This window comes from Nerophis ophidion, linkage group LG10, assembly GCF_033978795.1.
Source record: "Nerophis ophidion isolate RoL-2023_Sa linkage group LG10, RoL_Noph_v1.0, whole genome shotgun sequence".
NCBI classification, from domain to species: domain Eukaryota; kingdom Metazoa; phylum Chordata; class Actinopteri; order Syngnathiformes; family Syngnathidae; genus Nerophis; species Nerophis ophidion.
Genome location: NC_084620.1, coordinates 40,134,599 through 40,156,661, shown reverse-complemented (window position 1 = coordinate 40,156,661; position 22,063 = coordinate 40,134,599). Strand labels below are relative to the sequence as shown.

The 22,063-nt window shown below is 42.2% G+C and overlaps 1 protein-coding gene across 3 annotated transcripts in view; it reads right to left on the bottom strand.

Moving 5' to 3' along the window:
* Positions 1–21,436, bottom strand: part of LOC133560813 (uncharacterized) — a 30,970-nt gene extending 9,534 nt beyond the window's left edge. Inside the window, exons 1-4 of one of the 3 annotated variants that reach the window (XM_061913761.1) lie at positions 21,213–21,436; positions 5,708–6,022; positions 2,417–2,503; positions 2,230–2,324 (exon numbers count right to left, since the gene is read on the bottom strand). In XM_061913761.1, the coding sequence (XP_061769745.1) occupies positions 2,230–2,324; positions 2,417–2,503; positions 5,708–6,022; positions 21,213–21,321 (606 nt within the window). In that variant the 5' untranslated portion in view covers positions 21,322–21,436. Of the gene's footprint in view, positions 1–2,229; positions 2,325–2,416; positions 2,504–5,707; positions 6,042–6,117; positions 6,440–21,212 lie in introns of those variants that run through there. The other 2 variants (XM_061913762.1, XM_061913763.1) reach the window with 2 other exon arrangements.
* Between the last annotated feature and the right edge of the window lie 627 nt (positions 21,437–22,063).

The following is a 22,063-nucleotide window of genomic DNA, read 5'->3' as shown; positions in this document are numbered from 1 at the left end:
GTGGCAATAAATACTGATGAAGTTGAGGAATGCTCATCAAACAGTTATTTGGAACATCCCACAGGTGTGCAGGCTAATTGGGAACAGGTGGGTGCCATGACTGGGTATAAAAACAGCTTCCCAAAACATGCTCAGTCTTTCACAAGAAAGGATGGGGCGAGGTACACCCCTTTGTCTATAACGTTGTTCTTAAACTGTTTGACAACGTTCTCAAGGTGCAATTGCAAGAAATTTAGAGATTTCAACATCTACGGTCCATAATATCATCAAAAGGTTCAGAGAATATGGAAAAATCACTTCATGGCCTGGACGGAAACCAACATTGAATGATCGTGACCTTTGATCCCTCAGACGGCACTGTATCAAAAACCGACATCAATCTCTAAAGAATATCACCACATGGGCTCAGGAACACTTCAGAAAACCACTGTCATGAAATACAGTTTGTCGCTACATCTGTAAGTGCAAGGTAAAGCTCTACTATGCAAAGCGAAAGCCATTTATCAACAACATCCAGAAATGCCACCAGCTTCTCTGGGCCTGAGATCATCTAAGTTGGACTGATGCAAAGTGGAAAAGTGTTCTGTGGTCTGAAGAGTCCACATTTCAAATTGTTTTTGGAAATATTCGACATTGTGTTATCTGGACCAACGGGGAAGCGAACCATCCAGACTGTTATCGACGCAAAGTTCAAAAGCCAGCATCTGTGATGGTATGGGGGTGCATTATTGCCCAAGGCATGGGTAACTTACACATCTGTGAAGGCACCATTAATGCTGAAAGGTACATACAGGTTTTGGAACAACATATGCTCCCACCTAAGCGTCGTCTTTTTGTAGTAAAAGAGTGCGGGTACTAGACTGGCCTGCCTGCAGTCCAGACATGTTTCTCATCGAAAATGTAAGTCGCATTATGAAGCGTAAAACACAACAGCAGAGACCCCGGACTGTTGAACAACTGAAGCTTTATATAAAAAAAGAATAGGAAAGAATTCCACTTTTAAAGCTTCAACAATTAGTTTCCTCAGTTCCCAAACGTTTATTGAGTGTTGTCAAAGCACTGTCTGAAACACATTCAGGACACAGTCAACTTGATCCGCAAGGTAAGCACACTCTTGATCCCCAACATTTTGCTCATGCACAATTAAGTGGAGTGGTATAATGCCACCTTTCCTTGCAGATGATTTCATAACCAATTCAGCATAGAAATAACATTGCAAAAATGAAAAATCGAAGCCATGGCGTGCTCAGTCACCCGTGACTACATTTGTGTGTATAATAAAGACACGTTTATGCCGCAATTAATGATCGCTTCACTGTGGCAAAACGGTGGTAGTGGGGGGGGGGTGTATATTGTAGCGTCCCAGAAGAGTTAGTGCTGCAAGGGTTTCTGGGTATTTGTTCTGTTGTGTGTATGTTGTGTCACGGTGCGGATGTTCTCCCAAAATGTGTTTGTCATTCTTGTTTGGTGATGGTTGACAAATTGCCGCATATTTGTAACAGTGTTAAAGTTGTTTATACGGCCACCCTCAGTGTGACCTGTATGGCTGTTGACCAAGTATGCCTTGCATTCACTTGTGTGTCTGTAAAAGCCGCATGTATTGTGTGCCTGGGTCGGCACGCTGTTTGCACGGAGGAAGAGCGGATGTGACGAATGGTTGATGAGGACGCCAAAGACAGTGCCTTTAAGGCACGCCCCCAATATTGTTGTTGTCCTGGTGGAAATCGGGAGAAATTCGGGAGAATGGTTGCCCTGTGAGATTTTCGGGAGCGGTACTAAAATTTGTGAGTCTCCCGGGAAAATGGGGAGGGTTGGCACGTATGTTTATTCACTGTTCTGTTACAGAGAACAAGGAAATGGGATAAAAGTGCTATGGTATTAAAAGGGGTAGGATTAAATAAGCTCAGCTTCTTCCTACTCCTTTTCGGACATGCTGTTATGAAACAACTGGAAATATGTGATGCATTACATTGTATTGTTTGCATGTTCCAAATAAACTGAAACTGAACTGAACTATAAATGGCAAAAAAAAACTGCCAGGTTGAGACTCCAGTGATAACTCAACTCCCAGCGAGGGTATCTTTGGTTTTGTGCCGTTCAAAAGACCACCTTTTGTTCTCCATGTTCTGCTATTCGTTGGCGATTTGTGGTTCAACATCAGCTGGAAGACTGTACGTCCAAAAAAATGGCTTTGGCAGCCCTAATTGGTGTACGTGTGAGTGGACTCACCCACTGGGACGAGGCTCCGGAGGAGCCGCTGTTGCGTTTGTCCATGTCGGCGGAATCTGAATCGGAGTGTGGTACCTCGTAGATCACCCTGGCTTCTACAGTACACATGAACAGGTTGGCAGTGCTGGGCATACTGCTACCAGATGGTGTGCGCACGGGTGCACACACAACACATCGCTGTATTTACCTTGTCTTCGCTCCAGTTTGAGGAAAACAACAATCATGACGAGGACCAATGAAGCCACCGAGGCCAAGGAAATCACCCAGGGAGTCTCTGGAAAAATGTTAAAATAATTATGTATATGTTATCATCATAACTTTATGCTTAAGGGCCGTTACTATAAAGCAGGGGTCCCCAAACTTTTTGACTCGGGGGCCGCATTGGGTTAAAACAATTTAGCCAAGGGCTGAGCTGTATATATATATATATATATATATATATATATATATATATACTGTGTATAGTGTATATATAAATATATACTGTGTATAGTGTATATATATATATATATATATATATATATATATATAATGAAGGTAGCAAAAGTAATTCCACTCTATAAAACGGGAGATAAACATATATTTACTAATTACAGACCAGTGTCACTGCTGTCACAATTTTCTAAAATAATTGAAAAAATATTTGTAGAAAAATTAGACAGTTTTATTGAGAAGAACATGCTGTTGAGTGAGAGCCAGTATGGATTACAAACTAGAAGATCCACTGCTTCAGCTGTAATGAATATAATGCAGGATATAGCAACAGAAACTGATAATAGGAAATACACTATTGGTGTGTCTATCGATCTTAAAAAAGCATTTGACACTATAGGTCATTCTATATTATTGTCCAAGTTGCATTCACTTGGTGTGAGAGGAGTAGTTTTAGAATGGCTAAGAAGTTATTTAGATAATAGACAAGAGTTTGTGGATTTTTTGGGTAATACATCTGAACAAATGAGGATTGAATGTGGAATTCCACAAGGTTCGGTTTTGGGACCTAAATTGTTTATTTTGTATATTAACGATATACGTGAGGTATCAAAGTTATTTAAATTTGTTTTATTTGCGGACGACACCAACTTTTATAGTTCGGGACATGACTTAAAAGCGTTATCAATACTTATTGAACAGGAAATGATTAAACTTAAGAGATGGTTTGACGTCAACAAATTATCATTAAATGTAAAAAAAACAAAGTTTATGATTTTTTTGGTAAGAGGAAAAGAGAGGACACCATCAAACTGTCAATAGATGGAATTGATATTGAAAGGGTTTCTGAACTTAGATTTTTAGGAGTGATACTGGATGACGGTCTGACATGGAAATGTCATATTGCACATGTACGGAAAAAGATGTCTAAGAGTATTTTTATATTAAACAAGGTAAAATATGTGTTAGATTATAGGGCAATGCGCATATTGTATTGTGCACTTATATTGCCATATATCAGCTACTGTGTGGAAGTGTGGGGGAACACTTATAAGAGTAACATAAAGGCATTGTATCAATTACAGAAAAGAGCTATAAGGATTATTCATAAAGTAGATTACTTAGAACACACTAACATTATTTATTAACTCTGGACTATTGAAACTACAGGAGTTACTAAAGCTACAGACATTGTGTGTCATGTTTAAGGCTAGAAGTAAAACATTATCAGCAAATTTACAAAAAATGCTTGTCATCACTTCTGAGAATACAGAGCATAGAAGAAAAGGTCATTTCAAACAACAATATTCAAGGACAACTTTAAAACAAATGTGTACATCAGTGGTGGGGGTAAAATTGTGGAATTCTCTTTACAACGAGATAAAAAACTGTAAAAATATATTCTAATTGAAAAAAATATATAAAGATAGAATTATAATATCATATGGACAGCCATAAGTGTTTACATTTTGTTTTTTATTTATTATTTTACTTATTTTTTGTCTGGTTTTGTATTTACTCTATCATTCCGTGAGGTGTATATTATTACTATTATTTTCTTGGTATGGTTTATACTTTATGAAGTTTTGCACTTGTTGTGTTTTTCTTGTGTTTTTTGTTTTTGATTGTTTCATTACATTTGGATATATGTGTCGGCTTAAATGATATTCATGAAGTAAGATAATGTACTATGTCAAAGGGGGCAAGAAAATATAAGATTTTCTTCATCCTGCTCCCTCTCAGGAATTGTGTGAATTTAAATTGTATAATTGTGATGTAATTATGTATTGTTCTAAATGCACATCAATGAATGAAATAAATAAAAATGAAATGAAATATATATACTACTATTGCTACATTAAAAAACAACCCAAAAAAATATAAAAAGTGGTACTGTTTTCTTAGTATATCTATATCTATATCTATAGATATATATATATATATATACATATATATATATCCATCCATCCATTTTCTACCGCTTATTCCCTTTCGGGGTCGCGGGGGGCGCTGGCGCCTATCTCAGCTACAATCGGGCGGAAGGCGGGGTACACCCTGGACAAGTCGCCACCTCATCACAGGGCCAACACAGATAGACAGACAACATTCACACTCACATTCACACACTAGGGCCAATTTAGTGTTGCCAATCAACCTATCCCCAGGTGCATGTCTTTGGAAGTGGGAGGAAGCCGGAGTACCTGGAGGGAACCCACATATATATATATATATATACATATATATATACATACACACACATGTTTATATATACATATATATATAAACATATATATATATATTCCTGGCGCACTAATTGACTGAAAGAGCGCACACTTGCCGCTGATGATGTCAAGTTATCGATGGGAAAATGCATTTTTCGACGCTATGATTTTCCTGAGCGGCGAGGAGAGTAAAATGGATTAAAATAATTTAATTATTAATTTTTTTTTTAACTTGGGACTTCCCGCGGGCTGGATATTGGACGCTGGCGCGCCGTAGTTTGGGGACCCCTGTTATAAAGTATTGTCAATTTGTGCTGAAGTGGTATTTCTGTATTTGTGCAGAGCTAGCAGTCCAAAAGATTGCTAGCCTTTTTTTATCAGTGTTTCGCCCAGACTCGGCCTGCTGACTGCCAAGACCGAACATTGGGGTACCGGGACCAGACGAAGCGGAGACTGGGTGATAGCACCAAGTGTGAACATATTTGCATTTTTGTATAATCATATATTGTGTTTAACTGGAGTTGTCGAGTCTACCCACTTCCCTCAGCGACAATGATATAATAGGGACTTTCCTAATAAATAGAGCAGGTGCGCGGGCTTGATTTTTAGAACGTAGTTTGGATCTGTAACTAGAATACAGCCCAAAACACGTGTCTCCTCATGAGCTAAATTGAACTCTGTCTCTGCATGATTCCTTGCTTCTTGTCTGATTATTAAATGTCATCGGTGTTTGAACCTGACGAATAATAACAACACTCATACGTTTGAACAGCATAAAAAGTCACTGAGAATGTTAGGTGACATTTCAGGACCCTGAGGCCTACCTCCGCTTCCTCCACTGTAGTTGGGCTCTTGGTTTTCGACTGTGACACGCGTACCATTCCCAGTCCAGACATTAAGCGCCGGTATGTCCACAAAGACCTGGCATACATATTTCCCCGACTCCTCTCTTGTTATGTTGTGGATGGTTAAGGTGGTCTTTGTATCCTGCTGGATGTCTTTGGAGCGGACTGTGGTGTTGTTTTTCAGCCACTTGACCACAACTCCGTTGAAGTTTCCTGTCCAGTAGCAGGTGATGTTGACATCTTGGCCCTCCGTGACGCGGATGTCAGCACTCTGGGTCACATGCATGTTGGAACCTAGAGACGGGGTCAGATCCTGATCACTTTGATGGCAACAACTTTTTTGTAGCTTGTCAGCTTCCAGACCTTGCTGTTACATTCTTTGTACTTACCCCATGATGAAGGCGCACAGTGGAGGGCGAGAAGCAGGCAGCTCATAAGAAGCTTCATGTTTCCACACTGAAAGCACTCACATAGACCGTACATCCTCTCTAAAAACCCTCCCACCCCGAGAAGGGACGACCACAAACAACCGAGAAACACTTGTGACCTACATTAGGCTTTTTAGAATACACATTTAATTCAAATGGAAAATGGTCTTTATTTTTCAGCGCTTTACTGTACCTGTACCTTTACAGTGCTTTGCATTATACCAGGGGTCCCCAAACTACGGCCCACAGGCATCCAAAATCAGGCCCGCAGGACTTCCCAATTAATATATTTATACACACACACAATTATACATATATACACACATATACATATATGTGTGTATACATATACATATACGAACCCCGTTTCCATATGAGTTGGGAAATTGTGTTAGATGTAAATATAAACGGAATACAATGATTTGCAAATCATTTTCAACCCATATTCAGTTGAATGCACTACAAAGACAAGATATTTGATGTTCAAACTCATAAAATTATTATTTTATTTTTGCAAATAATAATTAACTTAGAATTTTAAGGGCTGCAACACGTGCCAATGTAGTTGGGAAAGGGCATGTTCACCACTGTGTTACATCACCTTTTCTTTTAACAACACTCAATAAACGTTTGGGAACTGAGGAAACTAATTGTTGAAGCTTTGCAAGTGGAATTCTTTCCCATTCTTGCTTAATGTACAGCTTAAGTTGTTCAATAGTCCGGGGTCTTGTTGTCGTATTTTTCGCTTCATAATGCGACTTACATTTTCGATGAGAAACATGTCTGGACTGCAGGCAGGCCAGTCTAGTACCCGCACTCTTTTACTACAAAGCCACGCTGTTGTAACACGTGGCTTGGCATTGTCTTGCTGAAATAAGCAGGGGCGTCCATGATAACGTTGCTTGGATGACAACATATGTTGCTCCAAAACCTGTATGGACCTTTCAGCATTAATGGTGCCTTCACAGATGTGTAAGTTACCCATGCCTTGGACACTAATACACCCCCATACCATCACAGATGCTGGCTTTTGAACTTTGCGCCTATAACAATCTGGATGGTTATTTTCCTCTTTGTTCCGGAGGACACCACGTCCACAGTTTCCAACTATAATTTGAAATGTGGACTCGTCAGACCACAGAACGCTTTTCCACTTTGCATCAGTCCATCTTAGATGAGCTCGGGCCCAGCGAAGCCGGCAGCGTTCCTGGGTGTTGTTGATAAATGGCTTTCGCTTTGCATAGTAGAGTTTTAACTATCACTTACAGATGTAGCGACCAACTCTGCTTACTGACAGTGGTTTTATGAAGTGTTCCTGAGCCCATGTGGTGATATGCTTTACAAACCGATGTCAGTTTTTGATGCAGTACCGCCTAAGGGCTCAAAGGTCCGTAACATCATCGCTTACGTGCATTGATTTCTCCAGGATCTCTGAACCTTTTGATGATTTTACAGACCGTAGATGGTAAAATCCCTAAATTCCTTGCAATAGCTCGTTGAGAAATGTTTTTCTAAAACTGTTCGACATTTTGCTTACAAATTGGTGACCCTTACCCCATCCTTGTTTGTGAATTACTTAGCATTTCATGGAAGCTGCTTTTATACCCAATCATGGCACCCACCTGTTCCCAATTAGCCTGCAAACCTGTGGGATGTTCCAAATAAGTGTTTGGTGAGTATTCCTCAACTTAATCAGAATTCATTACCACCTTTCCCAACTTCTTTGTCACGTGTTGCTGGCATCAAATTCTAAAGTTAATGATTATTTAAAAAAAAAAAAAAAGTTTATCAGTTTGAACATCAAATATGTTGTCTTTGTAGCATATTCAATTGAATATGGGTTGAAAAGGATTTGCAAATCATTGTATTCCGTTTATATTTACATCTAACACAATTTCCCAACTCATATGGAAACGAGGTTTGTATATTGTGGAGAGGGGCGTGGCGCACGCGTTCACTGCGGGCGGGGTATGTGCAGGGGCCGGCCATGAAGCGGCAACAGGTGAGTGGATACCTCAGCTGGAACGACTTATCTAATCACCTGTTCCTTTATTTGGCAGCGCTGGAGACCATGAGAGGAGGAAGGAGGCAGAGAGCTGCACAGCAGGAAGAGAACTGTTGTGTGGGAGCTGGAAAGCAGAAGCCGAACTGTTGTGTGAAAAAGGAAAATAAAACTGAGTGAAACTCTGAAGTTGGCAGTGGTGATCCTGTCTACCCGACGAATGCGGGAGGAGAGGAGGAAAACGTCCACAATTGGCGCCCAACTAAGAGAACCAAGTAAGGAAAAAATATATGTGTATATAAAATTGAAAAAAGAAATGTCTACTACAACCCCTCTGGAGGCGCTGGGACAAGTGCTGGCTCAGGTGTCAGCGCCGAGCCAACAGCAGACTCAGCTGATACAATCATTGATGGACAGATCAGACTCGTAAGGGGCGAGTGCAATGGGACCTATGCAACGCATGCCTGAAAATTGAAGACCCGCACATATTCCTGGATGTGTTTGAGGCCACGGCGAGATAGTGCGAATGGCCGGAGGAGGAGTGGGGAGCGAGGCTGCTGCCGCTCCAGGCCGCATGCAATACTCCAACCTGCGCCACACCATCCTGGATCGGGTCGGAAGCAGCTCGGAAGACTACTGGAGGAAGTTCCGCGCCATGAGACTGGGCCCAGAAGACCATCCCTACGTCCTGGCGCAGCAGCTGCGGGATGCGGCGACCCGATGGCTCCAGCCAAATGGGCAGGACCCAGGAATGCTGGAGTACATAAACCTTGAGCAATTTTTGGACGCCGCGTGGGTAAGGTACCACCGCCCCGCCAACGTCAATACAGCTGTGACACTGGCTGAGGACCACCTGGCAGTGCACCGAGACGCGATCACGAAGCCGGCCGAAAGACCCACTCCAGCGCCCCGCCGACGACTCATGCCACCAGACAGAACCACCCTGGAGCAGCGCCACCGCCCGGCTGGTCAACCCGGAAACATCGAGCAGGTCCCCTCCGCGAACAATCCACACCCTAGCACACACACCTATTCATCTACACAGACACGCTTAACAAGGGGGGGGGGGACTCAGGGATATAATGCTCCCTCTGTTTTTTTGTTGCAGGGTTCCAGCGCCGGGCAAAGAGGGCTTCCCTCACAGACGGCGCCTCAAATACCAGGGCCGGTGTGCTGGGGGTGCGGCCAACCTAGGCACATGCGCTGGGAGTGCCCCGTAATGGAGGTAGGGCAGGTGTTGCAGGTTGTCGGGCCTCCATAACCCGCCCCCGACCCAGGAGAGACGTACTGCGTCCCGGTAAGGGTGCAAGGGAGTACATATCGGGCGATGGTGGATTCGGGCTGTAAACAGTCCATGATTCACCAAAACCTGATTTGACCCGGGGCGCTGAGGAAAGCATCACGGGGTAAAATCAGGTGTATTCATGGGGATGTGCACGAATACCCGATGGTGCCAGTGGAAACTTAGTACGGGGGTCAAAAGCATAGTGTTCAGGTTGCCGCAAGCGCGGGCCTTACTAACCCCATAATTCTGGGAACAAATTGGCCGGGATTTAACTATTTAGTAGCACAATGTGTGGGGATGCGTTCACGGACTGTAGGACAGGGGAATATCCGCGCAGTACTCGCTGGCGACGCGGATTCATCCGGCGCTGCCAAGCGGGAACCGGCGGGGGCTTCACGGGAAGCCCCCCCAACCCCCCGTTGGCAGCCAACAGAGGACTTTCCCGTAGAGCAGTCCCGTGATGAAACCTTGCGCGCGGCCTGGGACCAGGTGGATTTTATAGACGGTCAGCTGGTGCGCCCGGGGAAAACGCGGGTATTCCCTCACTTTTCAATTGTTAGAGATAGGTTCTACAGAGTGAACCGTGACACTCAAACAGGTGAGGAGTCCACCCAGTTGTTGGTGCCAAAACCCTGCCAGGAAATGGTTTTACAGGCGGGGCATTGCAATCCCCTCGCTGGCCACCTAGGGTACGACAAAACACCCAATAGGGTCATGGTCCGCTTCTATTGGCCCGGCATCCGAGCAGACGTACGCCGGTGGTGTGCCGCCTGCCCGGACTGCCAGCTGGTGAACCCAGTGGCCATCCCAAAAGCCCCTTTGCGCCCATTACCACTCATGGAGGTCCCATTCGAAAGGATTGGAATGGACCTCCTCGGACCATTTAACCCGAGCACACGGGGATATCGCTTTGTGGTAGATCTGGTGGATTACGCAACGCGGTATCCCGAAGCAGTGCCGCTGCGCTCCATCGCTGCCAAGAGTGTGGCGCAAGCACTCTTCACGGTCCTCTCCCGCGTCGGAATCCCGAAAGAGATTTTGACGGACCGAGGCACGTCCTTTATGTCACGCACGGTAAAGGAACTGTACGGGTTATTGGGGATTAAACCGATCCGCACCAGCGTCTATCACCCACAAACTGACGGGCTGGTGGAACGGTTTAACAAAACGCTAAAAATCGTGATCCGTAAGTTCACGCACGAATACAAACCTAATTGGGATAAATGGCTGGATCCCCTACTGTTTGTGATGCGGGAGGCACCCCAGACCTCTACCGGTTTTGCACCATTCGAGTTGTTATACGGTAGGAGACCGCGCGGCATACTGGACCTAATTAAAGAAAGCTGGGAGGAAGGTCCAAGCTGCAGTAAAAATAAAATTCAGTATGTTTTGGACATGCGAGCAAAACTCCACAAGGTGGGGCACCTTTCACGCTTAAATTTGCTCCATGCCCAGCAACGGCAGCAGCGCACGTACAACAAGGGAACCCAGCTTAGAAAATTTTCACCGGGGTAAAAAGTACTTTTACTACATCCAACTTCCAGCTCAAAATTACTAGCAAAGTGGCAAGGACCTTTTGTGGTCACACGGCAAGTTAATGATGTGGATTACGAAGTTCGGCACTTGTACCGAAGCGAAGGCGTACAAATTTATGATATAAATATGCTGAAAGCATGGACGGAGGCGTTGCCTGTCTCCATGGTGACGGTAGTGAGAGAGGAGGAGGAGTTGGGGCCTGAGATTCCGCGCTCCGCCTCTTCCCCTCCTCTTCCCTGTGATGGCCAGCTCACATTGGCACAAAGAGCGAAGGTGGCTGAGTTACAGCGGCGCTATGCGGATGTGTTCTCCTCGCGGCCCGGGCGCACGGATCTCATCCAACATCATATTGAGACCAGCCCGGGAATTACGCTGCGGTCTCGGCCATATAAGCTCCCTGAGCACAAACGCAAAGTAGTTCAGGAAGAATTAAAAAATATGCTGGAACTGGGAGTATTAGAAGAATCCCACAGTGCGTGGTGCAGCCCGATTGTTCTTGTAGGGAAGAAGGATGGGTCTGTGCGCTTCTGAGTCTGGCGGTGGAGGCATGTGAAGAGGGGCGTGGCGCACGCGTTCGCTGCGGGCGGGGTATGTGCAGGGGCCGGCCACGAAGCGGCAACAGGTGAGTGGATACCTCAGCAGGAACGAGTTGTCTAATCACCTGTTACTTTATTTGGCAGCGCTGGAGACCATGAGGTGAAGGAGGAGGCAGAGAGCTGCACAGCAGAAGCCGAACTGTTGTGTGAAAAAGGAAACTAAAACTGTGTGAAACTCTGAAGTTGGCAGTGGTGATCCTGTCTACCCGACAAATGCGGGAGGGGAGAGGACGAAAACGTCCACACACACACACACACACACACATACATACATACATACATACATACATACATACATACATACATACATACATACATACATACATACATATATATATATATATATATATATATATATATATATATATATATATATATATATATATATATATATATATACATACACATACACGTATACATACATATATATACATATATACGCACATATATATGTATATATAGACATATATATATATATATACACACACGTGTATATATTTACACATATGTATACATACACATATACATACGCACATATTTATATACACAAATACATATATATGTATATATATACACATATATATACACACACACTGTCAAGCCTGGACTGTGGTTATTTTCTTCTTCTTCAATGCAGAGAGGATACAGGACAAGCCAGACGAGAGTGTAAGTACATGGTCGTTTATTTGACCACTAAATACAAAACTAAACAAACTAAGGGGGCTCACAAGGAGGTACAAAACTTGGCTACAAAAATACAAACAGGAAAACAAAACAACTGCTCGATGGCATGAAAGACGATAAACTATAAACTTAAACTTGCACTGTGGCAGAACTATGAACAACTAAAACAAAAACACTTACTGTGACCGAAACAAGGGGCATGGATAGCAGGGTGCGTAGCAGGTAAGCACATAAAAATCCCAGACTGATGGACAGAAAGTAAAATCCTTAAATAGTAGCAGTGGTAATGAGAAACAGGTGTGAGAGCTGAGTGACTGGGCGTGACTAGGATGGCAAGGTGAAAATCAATGGGTTGGCATGGAAACAAACAAAACCAGGAAATGCAAAACATGAAGCAAGAGTCCAAAAACAAAACAAAACACGATCAAACATAAAACCAGATTAGCAGGCATGACACACACATATATATATACACATATATATATATATATACAGACACATATATATATATATATGTATATATATATATATACACACACATATATATATATATATATATACATATATACACATATATATATATATACACACACACATATATATATATATATACACACACACACACACACACATATATATACACACACATATATACATACACATATATATACAATATATATATATATATATATATATACACACAGACACACACATATATACATACATATATATATACAATACATATACAAAAATACATATTCATATACATATACACATTATATACATACATCCCACAAAGTTTGTCCTTAAATAAAATAGTGAACATACAAGACAACTTATCTTTTATCAGTAAGTAAGCAAACAAAGTCTCCTAATTTAGTCTGCTGACGTATGTAGTAACATATTGTGTCATTTTCCATTCTAATATTTTGTCAACATTATTAAGGACAAAAGGTAGAAAATGAATTATTAATCTACTTGTTCATTTACTGTTAGTATCTGCTTACTTTCTCTTTTAACATGTTCTATCTACACTTCTGTTAAAACATATTCACTTATTTTTCTGTTGTTTGATATTTTACATTAGTTTTGGATGATACCACAAATTTGGGTATCAATCCGATACCAAGTCGTTACAGGATCATTCATTGCTCATATTCAAAGTCTTGTGTCCAAGGACATATTTTCTGAGTTGATAAACATGATATAAATTAAAAAAAACTAAAGATGTGATGCCAAACAATATCAACGTATTCATAGTAGTATCGACTAGATACACTAATGTACTTGGTATCGTTACAGTGGATGTCAGGTGTAGAGCCACCAATGGCGTTTGTTTACATTTTAATGCCGGTGAGCTACGGTGTGTAGTGAAGCATGTTTAGCTATTCCTCGTCCTGTAGAGATGATACTTGTAAGATTTACTTACTTTGTCGCCATGTAGGCGAGGATTAGTTAGTAGAAGTACTTAAAACCGACAGGTACTTTTCAGAGGCGGTATAGTACCGAATACGATTCATTAGTATCGCGGTACTATACTAATTCCGGTATACCGTACAACCCTAATACATACATACATGTATATATATATATATATATATATATATATATATATATATATATATATATTAAACCACTACTGTTCCGCCACTCAGGAAAATCATATTGTTGATGTTTATTTCTGTTGCATATATACATGTAAGTGTGAACACTGCTCTTGTTGCCTTATTTGTATTTGACTTTATCAAATGTTTGGATATATTTAGGAGACGATAGAAACAAAAGATTTTAAAAAGAATGACAAAATTGTGGTGACAAATGCATTCAGTGCATACGTACGGTGCGTAGCCCAGCCCCAGGCCAAGTCCTTTTCAATCGTCACCAGATTTTTGGGAGCATTAATAGATGATAAAATTAACTGGAAATCTCATATACAACATAAGGTGGCAAGGAACATTTCAATAATGAACAAAGCAAAATATTTCCTGGGCCAAAAATCACTTCATATTCTCTACTGCTCGCTAGTGTTACCATATCTGAGTTATTGAGCAGAAATATTGAGAAATAACTACAAATGTGTGCTTCATTCTTTAACTGTGTTACAAAAAAGATCAATTACAAATAATACATAATGTTGGATATAGAGAACATACAAACCCTTTATCTATTGAGTCAAAAATATTGAAGTCCGATGATTTGGTAAAATTGCAAACAGTTAAAATGATGTACAAAGCAAATTATAACCTGCTACCCAAGAATGTACAATAATTCTTCTCCACTAGAGAGGAACAATATAAACTCAGAGGAAAATCTAATTTAAAACATCTGTATGCACGTACAACACTTAAAGTGGGCAGTTTGGTTACTGCACGGGCTTTGACAACCCCGCCTTCCATGAGTCACCGCTGCCTTGCGGGCAGGTCTTGGTTTACCAAAGGCTAGGGGATGGACAACCCCGACAGAAAACTCCAGGTCGCCCTTGGGCAAGGTGTAGCACCTGGTAGCCTCCCTCCTCAGGGTTACAAAGCGTTTACTGCTGCCTTGTGGTTAAAGGCCTACTGAAATTAGATTTTCTTATTTAAACGAGGGTAGCAGGTCCATTCTATGTGTCATACTTGATCATTTCGCGATATTGCCATATTTTTGCTGGAAGGATTTAGTGGAGAACATCCACGATAACGTTTGCAACTTTTGGTCGCTAACAGAAAAGCCCTGCCTTTACCGGAAGTCGCAGACGATGATGTCACCCGTGGATGGCTCCTCACAACCTCACATTGTTTTTGATGGGAGCCTCCAACAAAAAGAGCTATTCGGACCGAGAAAACAACAATTTCCCCATTAATTTGAGCGATGATGAAAGATTTGTGAATTAGGATATTGATAGTGAAGGAATAGGAAAAAAAAAAAAAAAGCGACGGCTCCGGGCGACGGCAGTGTGAGCGTTTCAGATGTAATTAGACACATTTACTAGGATAATTCTGGAAGAGCCCTTATATGCTTATTGTTGTAATAGTGTTTTAGTGAGATTTTAAAGATTGTAAAGTAAAGATTGTAAAGACATACCTCGAGGTCGGATGGCTGCGTTGAACACACTGTGTCTCAGAGAGAAGCCGAGAAGCCAAGCCCACAGCTGCTGCAGAACGACGAATAATCCACGGATGTCTTCGGTAAGCTATATATCACAATTTCCCCAACCAAAAACATGCTGGTTGACGTAGAGAAAACATGTTCGCTTGACCGCTCTGTGTTAAAAACAAAGAAAGAAACACCGGCTGTGTCTCGGTGCTAAAGGCAGCTGCAATCCACCGCTTTCCACCAACAGCATTCTTCTTTATAGTCTCCATTATCAAATGAATAAATTGAAAAAGATTCAGCAACACAGATCTCCAAAATAATGTGTAATTATGCGGTTAAAGCAGACGTCTTTTAGGTGTGTGTTTCTGCAGCGATCATATTTCCTAACAGTCCGTGACGTCACGGGTACACGTCATCATACTGCGACGTTTTCAACAGGACACTTCGCTAGAAATTTAAAATTGCAATTTAGTAAACTAAAAAGGCCGTATTGGCATGTGTTGCAATGTTAATATTTCATCATTGATATATAAACTATCAGACTGCGTGGTGGGTAGTAGTGGGTTTCAGTAGGCTTTTAAGGTCTTGTTTGACCAAAGGCTAAGGGAGTAAACCCCAAAGACAAATCACGGCTTCTGGGTGAGGCTGGACATCCTGGCGGTTCCAATCATGTTACTGCCACAAGGTCTGTGGTGGACCATGCCAGTCAGAGCATAGCGACATACTCTACATATGAGCAGAGATAGACAAACCTATCATCTGGTCAGTAACGAGTCGGGGAATCAGTCTGTCTCAGCCTGGCCTTGCCCCTGAGAAACCTCGATTCACCAAGTTTGTGCTGTTAGTCCCGCAAAATCTAGCAATACTTGAAACCTCTTGCAAGCAGTTTTCATGAACATAGTCAGGAGAAATAGATTTCAAACCGGCTCGGACGTAGCCCGGGTTACCAAGGTCCGCACTGATCTGTTCACACTCCGGCAGACAGTGGAAAGTGAGTCAGGAGAAAGACAAAGACGAAGACGAAGAACAACGGGAAGAGAAACCAGAAAGAGTATATCGACACCATTGTGTTTAGCAGAGTGGAATGTACGCACTCTGATGGACCGAATATCAGCTGAACGCCCAGAACGTCAGACCGCACTCGTAGCTCTCGCGCTGGCTAAGTATAATATAGACATCGCCGCACTCAGTGAGACTAGACTACCTGGTTACAACTCTCTGAAAGATCAGGGAAATGTATTATTTTGGAGTGGGAAGGCTGCTGACGACAGGCGAGAGGCAGGGGTTGGACTCGCACTCAAGAAGGAATTGGCCACCATGCTGGACCAAGCTCCCATACCGATTAGCGACAGGATTATGACAATGAGGCTCCCACTACAGAAGAAGCTGTATGCCACTTTCATCAGTCTGTTTGCCCCTTCTATGACAACTCCAATCGAGGCAAGATAGATTCTACAGTGATCTACGTGAAACTATAAAATCTGTCCCAACAGATGACAGACTGATCTTGGTGGGTGATTTCAATGCCAGAGTTGGCTTGGACAACGAGAAATGGAAAGGCGTCCTCGGTAGCCACGGGGTCGGCAGGTGCAACATAAACGGTGAATTCTTGCTCGCACTATGTTCAGAACATAGCCTTGTTATAACTAACACCGTGTTCAAGCACAAATAATCACACAAGAAGACCTGGATACATCCGAGATCTAAACACTGGCATCCGCTGGACTACACCATGGAGAGACAACGGGACCTGAGAGAAGTGCTGGACACCAGAGCAATGAGGGGCGCTGACTGTGGCACGGATCATGTAATGTTGAGAACTAAACTGAAGCTTTACAGGCGGAAGTATTGCCACAAGACAGGGACAAAACCCGCACGCAAGCTGGATACTGGTGCACTGAGAGTTCAAGGGAAGAGAGTAAAGCTGGCTGAGGAAATAAATTGTAGTTTGCGAAAATGGGACAGGAAGACAGCAGGGTTAGACATAAATGAAAAATGGGTTGCATTGAGGGAAACTGTGTACAACACAGCCTGCAATATTTTGGGCCACCCAAAGAGGAAATATCAGGATTGGTTCGATGTTTGGGACGAACATCTGCAGGAGTTGCTTGTAACCAGGAACAAAGCTAGGCAGGAGAGGCTGCAGTGCAACACAAGATCCAAAAAGCATGCTTACAGCAGAGCCCAAAGTGAACTACAGAGGTACACCAGAAAAATGAAATCTGACTGGTGGGAAAGACAGGCAGAAGAGCTGCATATTTCCGCCAATAGGAATGATATGAAAACTTTCTTCACAGGTCTCAGAGAAATCTATGACCCAACATCCAGAAGGTTGATCCAGCTGAAAGCACAAGACAGCGAGACAGTCCTGCAGGAAAAGGATAAGATCTAGGACAAATTTGCATGTCATTTTGAGAAACTGCTGAACCAACTTGGGGATTTAGCAGAGGATGTCACGTATGCTATAGCACAGGGCCTAGTAGTAGAGAGTCTGGATGGGCCGCCTGATATCTCCGAATTAACAACAGCAATCAACACAATGCAGGAAGATAAAGCCCCAGGTCGTGACGGCATTCCAACTGAGGTGTGGAAGTTGGGGGGTGCCCAGTTGTTGACCTGTCCGTATAAGATGATCACAAATATTTGGGCAACTCATCAGATACCCCAGGAGTGGAAGGATGCCAGCATTGTACCACTGTTCAAGAAAGGAGACAGAAGAGAGTGTGGGACTTACCGAGGCATCTCACTCTTAGCCATTGTCAGTAAAATCTTCTCAAGAATGCTTCTTAACAGGTTAAATGAACAGATCTCACCAGAGGTACTTCCAGAAACTCAATGTGGCTTCAGACAAGGAAGGAGCACAATGGACATGATATTTTGTCCGAAACAAGTGCAGGAAAAGTGTATTGAGCAGAACATGCCGCTCTATGTGGTCTTCATTGACTTCAGTAAAGCTTTTGACACGGTTTCAAGGAGGGGATGGTGGCAAGTTCTCAAGAAGTACGGATGTAAAAACAAATTTGTTGAGCTTATTGAGGCGCTTCATACGGGCATGCAGGCAAATGTGGCACTGGGTGGATCTGTCTCGAAGGACTTCCCAGTCAGCAATGGAGAGAAGCAGGGCTGTGTTCTAGCACCAACCCTGTTCTCACTCTACCTATCAGCCAAGCTCGAGGTTGCTTTCAAGGACACATCAAAGGGGGTATACATCCTGACAAGAAAAGATGCAGATCTGTTCAAGGTTGCTCATTTTCGAGTGAGAGAATTACCGTTTGCGGACGACAGTGCTATAGTTGCGCACAATGTAGAGGACATACAAGATCTTGTGAACAAGTTTTCAGTAACAGCTAGTAAGTTCAGCCTCAAAATAAACATTAAGAAGACGAAATGTTTGTACCAGCTACCCAAGTATGAGCCCACATCATCCCTACCAGGGGAGGTCTGTGTCATGGGAGACCCACTTGTGCAATGCAAAACATTCAAGTACCTCGGAAGCACAGTGACAGAAAATGCCAAGCTTGATGATGAGATCAGACTCAGGATGGGGAGAGCAAGTGCTGCGTTTGGGAAATTAAGGGAAAGACTCTGGAACAACAGTCATGTCTCAATGTGCTAGCTACACTTTTGTACGGTGCTGAAACTTGGAGCATCTACAGGTTGCAAGTCAGAAAACTTCACGCCTACATGATGCGCCACCTTTGGACCATCATGGATATCTCCTGGACAGACAAAATCCCGAACACAGAGGCCCTAAGTCGTGCTGGACTGCCATCAATGGATGACATGCTAACCCAAACGAACCTGAGATGGGGATGTAGAGAGAATGAGTCACGAGCGGCTCCCTCGCCATCTGCTCTACTCACAGTTGGAGGAAGGGAAACGAAACCGAGGGAGGTTAGGTACAAGGTTAAGGTACAAGGACACCGTTAAACGGAATTTGAGGGAACTGAAAATCGAAACTGCAACCTGGCAGCTGAAGGCAAAAAACAGGGCTGAGTGGAGGTCTATGATCCGACCTAAATGGCACAGTCATTGTCGCGCCCGACAGACTGCTATAATAATGATGATGATGACAACACTTAAAACCTTTAGTATATCTGTATGTGGAATTAAGTTATGTAATGCATTAAGTAAAGAAGTCAAACAATGTACAGATATGATCCAGTTTAAAGGCCTACTGAAATAAGAGTTTCTTATTTAAACTGGGATAGTAGGTCCATTCTATGTGTCATTCTTGATCATTTCGCGATATTGCCATATTTTTGCTGAAAGGATTTAGTAGAGAACATCCACAATAAAGTTCGCAACTTTTGGTTACTAATAAAAAAGCCTTGCCTTTACCGGAAGTAGCAGACGATGACGTCACCGGTGTGAGGGCTCCTCACATTGTTTATAATGGGAGCCTCCAGTAGCAAGAGCTGTTCGGACCGAGAAAGCGACACTTTCCCCATTAATTTGAGCGAGGATGAAAGATTTGTGGATGAGGAAATTTAGAGTAAAGGCCTAGAATAAAACCCCAAAAAAACAAAAATAAAAAAATAAAAAAAAGGTAAGGGCAAGTGAGAGCGATTCAGATTTTTTTAGACACATTTACTAGGATAATTCTGGGAAATCCCTTATCTGTGTATTGTGTTGCTAGTGTTTTAGTAAGTTAAAGAGTACCTTAAAATCGGAGAGGTGTGGCCCTTCTCTGTGGCCCTTCCACAGTTTTCTCAACGAAAACTGCTGGTTGACATTTGGTCGGGATCCATGTTCGCTTGACCGCTCTGATCCATAGTAAAGCTTCACCTCCCGGAATTTTAAACGAGGAATCACCGGGTGTTTGTGTGGCTAAAGGCTAAAGCTTCCCAACTCCATCCTTCTACTTTGACTTCTCTAATATTAATTGCGCGATGAAAAGAGACGACTTTTAGCCGTAAGTGGTGCTGGGCTAATATGTCCCCTCCACCTAATAACGTCACAAACATGCGTCATCATCCCGCGACGTTTTCAACAGGAAATTCCGTGGGAAATTTTAAATTGTAATTTAGTAAACTAAACCGGCTGTATTGGCATGTGTTGCAATGTTAATATTTTATCATTGATATATAAACTATCAGACTGCGTGGTCGGTAGTAGTGGGTTTCAGTAGGCCTTTAAGAGGTTGTTGAAATTAACAGTGCTTACAAAGTACAAAGAAGAACAATTATGAGAAAAAATTTAAACCTAATTGAAAATAAGATATTCTTCATTTCAGTATGTGTACCATAACTGACTTAATTATATATTACAAAACTGCTGTATTAATCATTCACGGATGTCAGTGCGCTACAAAAAGAAGTCAGGAAATGAATATATGTATTTGTGGGCGCTCTGAAGTGGGACAGGGGTAGGATTTAATAAGATTTGCTTCTTCCTAGTCCTTTTCGGACATGATGTAAAGTGAAATGATATGAAATTGTGCGATGTATGTGTGTGCCGTAAGTTTGTTCATGTTCGAAATAAACTAAAGAAAGAAAGAACGTTCAGTTTTGCTTGATTTTAGCGGCATTCAGTGGACATAAGCGGTAGTGTTTTGCCTGCAGAAAGACTACATTTCCAAAGAAAACCAGCGCATAGCGTCGTAAATCGTCAGAAACTGACACGATAATGTTTACAAAGGTTTATAAAATAAAAAAAATTAAATAAAACTTCGCGCTGATTTGTACTCATTTTGATTATTATTTCTCGATTGTTTGTAAATGTTGCAGTTTATGAATAAAAGTTTATAAAATTCTAAAAAACAAAAAACTGACACGATAATACCACAATGATTCAGTTACACTGATAATACACATTTACTCAAACTTCATATATTCATTTTCAGTCATAGCATTGTTTTTTTTTCTTTATACAGTACCTTTGAGTTGGTTTTCTTGGCTGGTCGTGTCAGTGTGGAACTGCCAACTATCGAGATGGTGGCTATTTATAATGCTATCACGCAAATGTCCGTTTGCTAAAGTTAGCATTTTTATTTGGATTTGCGCAACGAAAGCTACTTTTTAGTAAAGCAAGAACAAAGCCAAGGCACCATCGGTGTTAAATACTTCGTCTTTGAGCTCACGCCAGTGAGTAAAAGCTGGGCCAATGTTTGCGCCTACGGCCCCTCCAACCACCACCTATCATTTATTCGTCATTCATTCACCAGTGTTAGCGGCACCAAGGGCAAGGGTGAAGTGTCCTGCCCAAGGACACAACAGCAGCGATTTGTATGTAAAGAGGCAGGAAGCGAACCTGCAATCCTCAGATTATCACATCACATCACAGCATAAATGTATAGACTATAACGATCACAAACAAAGAGAGATCCTAGTGGGCCAGGCCAATCTTTCCTTTTCTCTAAAATAAAACTGGGGAAATGTGTAGTGTTTCGGGCTTCAGTACAGTGTTGATCTCCTGAGGACATGATTTTATTTCAGAATTCCTTGAGAGAAAAAAACGCCTGGTTTAGCTCTGTGTATGTCATGTGTGAAGCCAGGTTAACAGCTGTGTTTTTTATGCTTTTTGTTACTTATGTATGTTATGTTGCAGCTATTTAAAATAGTTTTAGTCAATTTGTTTTGGTCCGAAAATAAATTGGCCCTTTGAAACATATCTTTGTATTTGTGTGTTGTATGTAGACCAAATTGCTTAGCAGAGTTCAGTTATCCAAAAGCATGTCAAGTTGATCAACAGATTGTATTATTCTCCAGTGCAATAACAGTACTGAAA